Below are 12,484 nucleotides of genomic sequence, written 5' to 3' on the forward strand. Positions count from 1 at the left end.
TTGCAGTTCTAGTTCCAATTGATTTTCTAGCCGGAGATTGAGCCAAATTTGTTAAAGATCTTAAGAATTTTTGGAACAGAGTCCTCAAGGTCAGATATGTACAGCAAAATATCATCTGCAAATAACAATATTGAGTTGTTATTGGATTTAATCTGGACATTACATATTTTATTCTGCCTTATGGCCTGTCCAAGAGAGATCGCAAATAGCATGGGAGATAGCGGGCATCCCTGTCTCGAGCCCCGTGCGATGGGGAATGGGCTAAGGCCGTGGGATTCGCATATAAAGTAGGTACCATGTCAATGAATTTGGCTCCCAAACCAAGCCTCTCCATTACTTGCCACAGGTAGTTCCATTCTAGGCGGTCAAAAGCCTTTTCTGCGTCCAGTAATAAAACTGCTGCCGTTGTTGGGAGGTTTTTGGCTTCTTCTATTACATGGAGTAATCATGATATTGTCTGCAGCTTGACGCTTTGGTATAAACCCTGATTGGTCGGGGTGGACTAGTTTCTGGATGAAGTGTTCTAGGTGTAGTGCCAAGACTTTGTTATAAAGCTTAATATCAGTCCAAATGAGGCTGATGGGCCTGTAATTTGAACACTCCGTAGGATCCGCTCTATGGCCGTGGTTAAAGTTTGTAAGATGGTAGGTCCTAGTGTGTCAAAGTACTGTAGTAAGAGATCCGATGGAATTCCATCCAATCCCGGTGTTTTCCCTTTCTTAGATGTTTTTAACGCTGATTTGAGTTCCTCTAACGTTATAGGTTGACCCAGTTGTTCTGCCTCCTCTGGGTCAAGAAGAGGCACTTTTGGCACTGTGTCGGATCCGGATTGCAAGAGGATTCATACAACTTTGAATAAAAGGATTGGAGAGTGGCGGTAATATCTTTAGGATTCGTTGAGATACCTCGGTCTGTGCGAATGCTATTGATAGTAGAGGTGTTGAAATTAATCAAATAATCGATGCATCGAATTGTGGACATGGACGATGCTGCATTGATAATCGGCCGGCTCATAATCGATTATTTCTGTTTACAATTTAATGTAGGCCTAACAACATTTCTGTTTACATATTCTGGTATGTTTTGCACATTCAGGAAGTGCCATATGCTCAGTGCTGTATAGTTTTATGTATCCAATTTATTTAGTATTAGAGCACTGCAGAATGTTTTGTTTTTGAAGCTTGAAAAGCTATGAATTAAATATCCTATATGGCTTTAATAGAAAAATGTATTTGACGATCGTGATGCATCGAGATATCGATTCGAATTGAATCGCTGACATGATAATCGTAATCGAATCGGAGATCAATGAAGATTCACACCTCTAGTTGATAGCAGCTCTGGACTCACTTTGTTTTAATTTCAGAGCTAGCAATTTGCTTGGTTTGCCACCATTAAAATAGTAATTTTGCCTCACTCTGTGCATTATGAATTCAGCTCTCTTTCTTAGCAAATCATTTAGCTCTGCTCGATTTGTGACTAAAAAAGTGTGTGTAGATTTAGAAAAACTCTGCGATCCTTGCCTCTCTCTTTTCTTCAAACTGACCGCAAAGGAAGATGTGAAATCTCTAATAAATCCTTTAGTGGCTTGCCAAATGTATGCTGAGTCCGAAACTGAGTCAGTATTGATTGATATAAACTCTGCCAGCTTGGCTCTAAACTCTGTATCAAAAGTTGTGTCTGGAGAAGGGAATTCTTAAATTCCCATCTCCTAGATCTTTCTCCTAACATATAACAGAATGTGGTTATCAGCGCATTGTGATCAGACAGGATTGCTGGTTCTATTGCTATCGTGTGGAACATTGCCTTAAGCTCACTGGAGCACAAAATATAATCAATGCAGAAGTGGGTGAGGTGATGTGTGGAGAAAAATGTGTAATCCTTGCTAGTAGGATTGTGCATCCTCCATATGTCTGTAAGATGCTGGGATTCCACAACTGCATTAAACATGTCCGATATGTGTTTTTGGGCTTTTGTGTGATTGCCCCTGATCTATACTGATTTAAATCTAGTACTGCATTCATGTCTCCCCCTATAATTAGTGAACTGTTAAAGGTGCTCTAAGCGATGTTGGGTGACATCACTTCTTGTTGACGTTTGAAGTATTGTCAAACAAAACGGAGGCTAGCTCGCCACTCCCTCCTCCTCATCCCGAACACTGTTTATGTTTGATGGTGCAGATCGGGCGCAGTTTGTTTTTGTTGGCATTTGTGGACCCTGAGCTGTCTACAGAGACCTTGTTTTTTTTTTTACAGTGTGTTCAGGGGACAGGCAGCTAGTGGATAGTGAGGAGATATTTTTACAGTGTGTTCAGGGGACAGGCAGCTAACAGATAGTGAGGAGATATTTTTTACAGTGTGTTCAGGGGACAGGCAGCTAGTGGATAGTGAGGAGATGTTTGCTGTATGTGACAAAAAAAAGCCTAAAAAACGCGTGACATCGCTTAGAGCACCTTTAAGGTATTTAGGTATAAAAACCTGCATTTTTAATTTATTCAAGTATCCTGAATCATAAGTGTCATGTCTAGCATTTGTAGCAAAGCAAACTGCGTGAAAATCGCTTGGAAATTCAGCAAGAATTGACGTTGACGTATCGTTTGAATGAACAGGAGTGGCCAATGTGGTATCTACATTTATGTCTATGCTCGCTAACGTGTCGGCTGCAGCTGCCACTCTTTGTATTTAGGCTGCTTGCTAGTAGCTTGCTCCTGATATTGTTTGTGAATTTCTGGATGGCGATTTTTCAAATAAACAATGAAATTGGTGGTGTTGAAGGATTTGACTTCGACCTTATGAGTATTGCATACTGCAATATGTGTGTCTTTTTTTTCCACCATGGAAAACGCCCAGACCATGGACATTGCTTCGTTTTCAGCATATACTGTAAGTCCTGTGCTGTGTCAATGTGTCTCAAACTCTGTGGCCAAAAATACACACACACACCAGCTTCGCCCTGACACACAACTGCAGCTAGACGGAAAAATTCATCAGTGTTTGAAATCAGGCCAGTTTTGCTCATCGGACTGAAGCCGATGCATAAAAAAATGACTAGCATCTGCTGAATTCTATATGATTGCCAATATATTGTGCACAATATACTTGTGGACTTGGGGGGTAAAAACATATTGCCCTTATCACTGACTTCATTAGCCATTTCTAATCATCTTAACATCTGCCATAACATATTCATCAAACTTCTAACAACAATATGAACAGCAGTCTTCATGAACACAATATAATAGTAACAATGACTGTCCATGAATAATTATTAAAGGAATGGTCACAATGTTGAAATAATAACAGTACTTAACTGAAGGAGCAATATGTACCTGGACAGAAAAGCACCAGGATTAACCAAGTCATCACTGCAGCAGCATTAGCATGTAGGCTACTTCCATAATGCGTATTCATGACTCAACCAGCTCCTTCTTGTCGGTTATTGGCTGGAACACTGTTTGTTATGGTTCGTGGTGCAGGTTGGCGCGGTTTGTTTTTTTTGCCGTTTGTGGAGCCTGGGCTGTCTACAGAGACCGCGTTTTTTTACAGTGTGTTCAGGGGACAGGCAGCTAGCAGATAGTGAGGAGATGTTTTTTACAGTGTGTTCAGAGGACAGGCAGCTAGCAGATAGTGAGGAGATGTTTTTTACAGTGTGTTCAGGGGACAGGCAGCTAGCAGATAGAGAAGAGATGTTTTTTACAGTGTGTTCAGGGGACAGGCAGCTAGCAGATAGTGAGGAGATGTTTTTTACAGTGTGTTCAGGGGGCAGGCAGCTAACAGATAGTGAGGAGATGTTTTTTACAGTGTGTTCAGGGGACAGGCAGCTAACAGATAGTGAGGAGATGTTTTTTACAGTGTGTTCAGGGGACAGGCAGCTAACAGATAGTGAGGAGATGTTTTTTACAGTGTGTTCAGGGGACAGGCAGCTAACAGATAGTGAGGAGATGTTTGCTGTATGTGACAAAAAATGTTGTAGCCTAAAAAACGCGTCACATCACTTAGAGCACCTTTAAGGGCCATAGCAAGTACCATTACTTTTGATGATTTAAGTAGATTGAGATGATAATACAAATGTACATTTAAAGGGACAACCCACCAAATGTACACATAAGGTTGGGGAGTACAACAAAAAATATAGCATAACAGTATATATATACACACATATATATAATTCCAGTCAAAAGTTTGGACACACTTTCCCATTTACTTATGAGAAAGTGTGTCCAAACTTTTGACTGGTTCTGTATATAACCAAATATATTCATGACTTTGCAATATGGGAAATTGTAATAGTCAGTGTTTTGGTGCTTTACCTGTACCAAGGACTAAAAGTTTGCTGCTTAATCTTTTTTCAATGTGTCGATCACAAAATAGAGACATATTATTATTATTATGATGATTATTATTATTATTATTGTGATATTACAACTTTGACTTTAGTAAAGGACCTAATACTTCTTCTACCACTGATAATCTCTAATAACGTCATCCACTAATTCCTGGTCTCCCTGCTCTACTAACAGGGACTGATTCAGAGCTGGGACATCATGATGCCAGTGAACTTTCTGGTCATTCATTGGCTGACCAACTTAATACCAGGTAAGCAAGACAGCAAACATGTTTGACAGCAATACCTGGGGGCTATTTTACAAAAGCATAATTCATAAATCATGGACCACTGATAAAGCGAGGCTTGACCTAGTCTAGTCAGTGCATCCTAGCTATCTGCGTTTCACCACGGCCAAGCCAGGCTAAGGAGGTGTGACTAGGTCAAGCCAGGAGGAAGGAATTTGGATAGATGCGCGTTCATGGCTTTCTTCAACAGACGGTGAGGTCAATCACAGATTTACTAATGCTAAAATGGAAAATATGCATTTTGCATACTTTACACAGAGTGAGCAGCAGCTCCTTATGGAGGTATGCGTGGCAGACATTCGCTGGCCGACTGAATGTGCAAGTAGCTTAAAAATATACATTTACTGACCACTGCTCTGAACTGAAACCGTCATATTTATACCATTCAAGGAGTTAGGATAATTATTTGCACAAATTAACATGTATTCTTTTGCCTTAAAAGTGAGCAGACGATAATGTTACTACACATTACAATTACAACCACTAATGTACAATGCTAGAATACGATGTATGTATGCAAATATTTCTCTCTTTCTCTCTCTCTCTCTCTCTCTCTCTCTCTCTCTCTCTCTCTCTCTCTCTCTCTCTCTCTCTCTCATATGGGCTAAAATATAAATTTCCTAGTAACATATTAACTTCCACTGCTCGCTTGTAAGGCAAAGTGTACAACAGTTAGTTGGTGCAAATGACAAGTAACTTCTTAAATGGTTTCAGTTAAGCGCAGTAGTTCATAATATGTATGTTATTATATGTATGTTATTCACGGCGTCCACTTCTGCCACGCCTTTTCTCGCTGTTTTGTTAACAGCGGCCATGTTTCCTTCTTTACATATAGTCTATGCTTTGCTTCCTCGTATATTCAATTCAATTTTATTTATAGTATCAAATCATAACAAGAGTTATCTCAAGACACTTTACAGATAAAGTAGGTCTAGACCACACTCTATTATTTACAAAGACCCAACAATTTCCCACGAGCAAGCATTTGGTGCAACAGTGGCGAGGAAAAACAGACCCAGGCTCTTGGTGGGCGGCATCTGTCACTGCCGGTCTGGACACAAAGACACCTATACAGATATACAGATATAGAGAAATATGATTCATAATAATTATAGCAGCTGGAATGGTGAACAGTCGTAGCAATTCAGGGCGTAGCTCGGCGTTGCAGGGCATAGCAGGGTGTAGCGGAGCATAGTAGTGCGTTGGGAGGCATAGCAGAGCGTTGCGGGGCATAGCAGGGCGTAGCGGAGCATAATAGGGAGTTGTGGGGCATAGCACAGCGCAGCTGGGTGTTGCAGGGCATAGCAGGGTGTAGCAGAGTGTAGTAGGGCGTTGCGGGGCATAGCAGGGTGTCAAAATTGGCCATAACTGACATTTGAATATTCTTTCTTGTCTTTTAAAAGATCTACACATTACAAAATAAACTAATAGAACAATGTCATATACCGTGAAACTTAATATAAAGACAGTAGACTTCTCCTCCTCGCTGCGTCTGCACCGTGGTTGGTGCTACACTGAGAACTGAGCTCCACCCACAATTAGTCAAATTTAACAACTTAATGTTTCATTCACACACTTTAGTCTAGGCACATCACCAGTGAGTGACAACTTTGTTATTTTCTGCAACCAGTGTAGCACAAAAGCATGCTGGGTGTAAAAAGAAAGCTAGTTCACTAGCCAGCCGGCCGCATCGGGCTGCTCGGTCCCTCCGCTCGGTCAAATTTGTAGAGTTGAGTCAACCTAAATTTCTGTCATACAGTAATGTAGTCAGTTTTGATTTGCTAACGATATTTGTGTAAGGCTAACATAACTGGATAACTGGATTCAGACTGGGGACATTCCTTCCTTCCTTCCTTCCTTCCTTCCTTCCTTTCCACTCTAGTCAGTCACCTCACCTGTGTTGCAAATGCCTGGGACACCTGCTGGTCCTGATCCACAAATGCATATAGTGGACATTTTCCCGGTATATATTTTCCATCACCAGCAAATTAGATTTACATTTAGAGAAGGCTGTTTAGAATCTATCCCTGATACCAGAGTATCTATCAAGGGCCAGTACCAATTAGCCAGAGCGGATAATATGTTGAGGAACTCCTGAATCCGACTAATACGCCCTCTATGTTAGAGGCAGAGCTGGAGGATGATGGGGGATCATTGTCAATTTCCCAGGCGGAGGTCACTGATGTGGTCAAACAACTCCACAGTGGCAAAGCCCCGGGGATTGATGAGATGTGTCCAGAAATTAGAGATGGTCCGATACCATTTTTTGCTTCCCGATACCGATTCCGATACCTGAACTTGGGTATCGGCCGATACCGAGTACCGATCCGATACCAGTGGGTCATATATTTTATTATGTTTTAACAACTGAATACTACTATCCCTGTATGGATGTGATATGATGTAACAGCTGTATACTACTATCCCCGTATGGATGTGATATTATTTCTATCTTTGTTGTCTGTCTGGCTCAGGTTAAACTCTTTGTAAAACATGAACAAACACAAACAATGAATGTCGTACAACTTTCTTTTATTCTCCAGTTTGACAGTCGGTTATAACGGAAAAAGAACATAAATAAACTACTTTAACGTAGATTTTCTTTAGGGCTTTATTACGTTGTATCGGATCGGTGCATAAACTCCAGTACTTCCCGATACCGATACCAGCGTCTTAGGCAGTATCGGAGCCGATCGGAACATCTCTACCAGAAATGCTCTAGGCTCTGGGTGTGGAGGGGCTGTCCTGGTTGACACGCCTCTTCAACATTGCGTGGAAGTCTGGGACGGTGCCAAAGGAGTGGCAGACCGGGGTGGTGGTTCCCCTTTTCAAAAAGGGGGACCAGAGGGTGTGTGCCAATTACAGGGGTATCACACTTCTCAGCCTCCCTGGTAAAGTCTACTCCAAGGTGCTGGAAAGGAGGGTTCGGCCGATAGTCGAACCTCGGGTTGAGGAGGAACAATGCGGATTCCGTCCTGGTCGTGGAACAACGGACCAGATCTTCACTCTCGCAAGGATCCTGAAGGGAGCCTGGGAGTATGCCCAACCGGTCTACATGTGTTTTGTGGATCTGGAAAAGGCGTATGACCGGGTCCCCCGGGAGCAGAGGTGTCAAAAGAATTCACATTCATTACTCAAGTAGAAGTATAGATACTAGGGTTTGAAAAGACTTTTGTAGAAGTTGAAGTATCAACTCAAGCTTTTTACTTAAGTAAAAGTGTAAAAGTACTGGTTTCAAAACTACTTAAAGTATAAAAGTAAAAGTAATGTAAGCCAGAGATCTTTAACCAGGGGTCCTCAAAGTCATTGCAGGGGGGCCTCCAAATTATTGTAAATATTTGAGTCTTTTTATTATCTTTGAGTCTTTTAAAATTAAAATGCCTTAACATAATTCCAACATATTATTAGCAAATATAAATTCCCACTGATGATAGGCTTACTGGCCTATAGGTAAGGTAGTCCCTAAGATATCAGCCCACACATACAGTTAATCCTAGATTTACTGTGCCACATACAGTATGTAACATTAAAATATTATAAAATCATGCCAACAATTAATATTTTAATAGCTTATGAAAAAAGGCTATGCAAGAAGGCTTTAGGTTGCCCTAACTGTTATTGTAGGCCCAGTTTAATAGGCAACTTAATTTCATACAATATGTAGTAGGGGGTCCCTGCTACATCTCACTTTAAGTTAAGGGGTCCTTGGTTTAAAAAACGTTGAAGACCCCTGATGTAATGGGGAAACAATGCCATTAAGGACAACAGCTTAACCCCAAAACGTTAGGACAAAATCATATAACTATAATAATGTAATATTAAAATCATACCTGCAAACTCAGAAGGGCTGAAAAAGGTGACACATCTCTGTGTCTGTGTTTTTCAGACAACGGCAGCTACAGTCTGGTGTTACAATCCTCTCCAGTGAAATACAGACACACTTTTACACCGTTTAGCTCTCAGCATTTTAACCGTGTTTACTCCAGCTGCAAGCTAACCGTAGGCTAACGTTAGCTGCTGCCAACTGTAGTGTTAACTAGCGTCCCGTGCGGCGATGTTTCAGTTCCCTCTAACGTCCGTTTTCGGAGCAACAGAGAGAAGCGCAGGCATATAAGTGGCTCCTAAATAAGGCACCGAAATCCACGTTGCTATTCGGTCCAGTAAATAACGGTTGTTAAAGCACCGGTGGCGTATTAGCACCGGGTCTGTGCAGGTTTGATGGATCGCGTACAAACCAATAGGGTGTCGGAATGACTATGTTTATACTTCTCATCCAACCACAATCACATTCACTCTCTCCGGATGGAGCGATTTGGATAGGTTTTTTTGTGTGTGTTTTTTTGAACGATGACGAGCCGGAATGAAAACAAGCCGAACTGAAATACGAGTAACGAGGCTATTTTTAAAATGTAAGGAGTAGAAAGTACAGATAATTCCGTGAAAATGTAAGGACTAGAAGTAAAAAGTATGCTGTAAAATAATTACTCCAGTAAAGTATAGATACCCAAAATTTCTACTTACCCGGGAGATACTGTGGGAGGTACTGCGGGAGTATGGGGTGAGGGGGTCTCTTCTCAGGGCCATCCAATCTCTGTACAACCAAAGCAAGAGCTGTGTCCGGGTTTTCGGCAGTAAGTCGGACTCGTTTCAGGTGAGGGTTGGCCTCCGCCAGGGCTGCGCTTTGTCATCAATCCTGTTTGTAACATTTATGGACAGGATATCGAGGCGTAGTCGGGGTGGGGAGGGGTTGCAGTTCGGTGGGCTGGAGATCTCATCGCTGCTCTTTGCAGATGATGTGGTCCTGATGGCATCATCGGCCTGTAACCTTCAGCACTCACTAGATCGGTTTGCAGCCGAGTGTGAAGCAGTTGGGATGAGGATCAGCACCTCTAAATCTGAGGCCATGGTTCTCAGCAGGAAACCGACGGAGTGCCTACTCCAGCTAGGGAATGAGTCCTTACCCCAAGTGAAGGAGTTCAAGTACCTTGGGGTTTTGTTCGCGAGTGAGGGGACAATGGAGCGGGAGATTGGTCGGAGAATCGGCGCAGCGGGTGCGGTATTACATTCAATTTATCGCACCGTTGTGACAAAAAGAGAGCTGAGCCAGAAGGCAAAGCTCTCGATCTACCGGTCAGTTTTCGTTCCTACCCTCACCTATGGTCATGAAGGCTGGGTCATGACCGAAAGAACGAGATCCAGGGTACAAGCGGCCGAAATGGGTTTCCTCAGGAGGGTGGCTGGCGTCTCCCTTAGAGATAGGGTGAGAAGCTCAGTCATCCGTGAGGAGCTCGGAGTAGAGCCGCTGCTCCTTCGCGTCGAAAGGAGCCAGTTGAGGTGGTTTGGGCATCTGGTAAGGATGCCCCTGGGCGCCTCCCTAGGGAGGTGTTCCAGGCACGTCCAGCTGGGAGGAGGCCTCGGGGGAAGACCCAGGACTAGGTGGAGGGATTATATCTCCAACCTGGCCTGGGAACGCCTCGGGATCCCTCAGTCGGAGCTGGTTAATGTTGCTCGGGAAAGGGAAGTTTGGGGTCCCCTGCTGGAGCTGCTCCCCCCGCGACCCGATACCGGATAAGCGGACGAAGATGGATGGATGGATGGATGGATGGATAATATGTGTTCATTAAAGGTCCAATATGTAATAATGAGAGCTAGTGTTTAAAATAGTTACTGCAAAAACCCCAATGAAGAAGCAAGGTAGAGATGGAGTGACCCTGCCCGGAGGAAGCCCGGGGCCCCCGTCTGGAGCCAGGCCCAGACGGCGGGCTCGTCGGCGAGCGCCTGGTGGCGGGTTTGCCACGGAGCCCGCCGGGCACAGCCCGAACAAGCTACGTGGCTCCCATCTCTCCAGCCCATGGGCCCACCACCTGTGGGAGGAACCGTTGGGGTCGGGTGCGATGCCACATGGGTGGCAGTGAAGGTCAGGGGCCTCGACGGACCAGACATGGGCGGCAGACGCTGGCTCTGGGGACGTGGAACGTCACCTTTCTGTGGGGGGAAGGAGCCGGAACTGGTGCGGGAGGTGGGCGCTACGGTTAGATCTGGTGGGGCTTACCTCACGCACAGTCTCGGTTCTGGAACCATGCTCCTGGATAGGGGTTGGACTCTTTTCTTCTCCGGAGTTGCCCAGGGTGTGAGGCGCCGGGCGGGTGTGGGGATACTCACAAGCCCCGGCTGGCGCCGCTGTGTTGGAGTTTACCCGGTGGACGAGGGTCGCCTCCCCCACGCCTGCGGGTTGTGGGGGAAAACTCTGACTGTTGTTTGTGCATATGCACCAAACAGGAGTTCGGAGTATTCGGCCTTCTTGGAGACCTTGACTGGAGTCCTGCATGGGGCTCCAGTGGGGGACTCCATTGTTCTGCTGGGGGACTTCAACGCGCACACGTGGGCAATGATGGAGACACCTGGAGGCGTGATTGGGAGGAACGGCCTCCCTGATCTAAACCAGAGTGGTTGTTTGTTGTTGGACTTCTGTGCTAGTCATGGATTGTCTATACTTGAACACCATGTTCGAACATAGGGATGCTCATAAGTGTACCTGGTACCAGAGCACCCTAGGCCAAGGTCAATGATCGATTTCATAATCGTTTCATCTGATCTGAGGCCGTATGTTTTGGACACTCGGGTGAAGAGAGGGGCAGAGCTGTCAACCGATCACCATCTGGTGGTGAGTTGGGTCAGGGGGTGGGGAAGACTCTGGACAGACCTGGTAAGCCCAAACGTGTAGTGCGGGTAAATTGGGAACGTCTGGAGGAGGCCCTGTCCGACAGACTTTCAACTCACACCTCCGGGCGGAGCTTTTCTTGCATCCCTGTGGAGGCTGGGGGCATTGAACCCGAGTGGACAATGTTCAAAGTTTCCATTGCTGAAGCTGCGGCGAGGGAGCTGTGGTCTTAGGGTCTTAGGTGCCTCAAGGGGCGGTAACCCACGAACACCGTGGTGGACACCGGTGGTCAGGGAAGCCGTCCGACTGAAGAAGGAGTCTTTCCGGGATATGTTAGCCCGGAGGACTCGGAGGCAGTTGCAGGGTACCGAAGGGCCGAAGGGCTGCAGCCTCTGCCGTGAAAGAGGCAAAGCAGCGGGTGTGGGAGAAGTTTGGAGAAGACATGGAGAAGGACTTTCGGTCGGCACCAAAGTGCTTCTGGAAAACTGTTCGCCACCTCAGGAGGGGGAAGCGGGGAACCATCCAAGCTGTGTACAGTAAGGATGGGACACTGTTGACCTCAACTGAGGAGGTAATAGGGCGGTGGAAGGAGCACTTTGAGGAACTCCTGAATCCGACTAATACGCCCTCTATGTTAGAGGCAGAGCTGGAGGATAACGGGGGATTGTCGTCGATTTCCCAGGCGGAAGTCACTGATGTAGTCAAACAACTACACAGTGGCAAAGCCCCGGGATTGATGAGATCCGTCCAGAAATGCTCAAGGCTCTGGGTGTGGAGGGGCTGTCCTGGTTGACACGCCTCTTCAACATTGCGTGGAAGTCTGGGACGGTGTCAAAGGAGTGGCAGACTGGGGTGGTGGTTCCCCTTTTTAAAAAGGGGGACCAGAGGGTGTGTGCCAATTATAGGGGTATCACACTTCTCAGCCTCCCTGGTAAAGTCTACTCCAAGGTGCTGGAAAGGAGGGTTCGGCCGATAGTCGAACCTCGGGTTGAGGAGGAACAATGCGGATTCCGCCCTGGTCGTGGAACAACGGACCAGCTCTTCACTCTCGCAAGGATCCTGGAGGGAGCCTGGGAGTATGCCCAACCGGTCTACATGTGTTTTGTGGATTTGGAGAAGGCATATGACCGGGTCCCCCGGGAGATACTGTGGGAGGTGCTGCGGGAGTATGGGGTGAGGGGGTCTCTACTCA

At 45.4% G+C, this 12,484-nt stretch overlaps 1 protein-coding gene across 4 annotated transcripts in view; it reads left to right on the forward strand.

Moving 5' to 3' along the window:
* smad10a (SMAD family member 10a) overlaps positions 1-12,484 on the forward strand; it is a 38,683-nt gene that overhangs the window by 5,844 nt on the left and 20,355 nt on the right. For 3 of the 4 annotated variants that reach the window (XM_028597451.1, XM_028597453.1, XM_028597452.1), the window contains exon 2: positions 4,520-4,595. The exons of the other annotated variant lie outside the window; for it this stretch is intronic. In XM_028597451.1, the coding sequence (XP_028453252.1) occupies positions 4,520-4,595 (76 nt within the window). The remainder of the gene's footprint in view (positions 1-4,519; positions 4,596-12,484) is intronic. 4 annotated transcript variants of the gene reach the window in all.

This window comes from Perca flavescens, chromosome 14 (assembly GCF_004354835.1).
Source record: "Perca flavescens isolate YP-PL-M2 chromosome 14, PFLA_1.0, whole genome shotgun sequence".
NCBI lineage: Eukaryota > Metazoa > Chordata > Actinopteri > Perciformes > Percidae > Perca > Perca flavescens.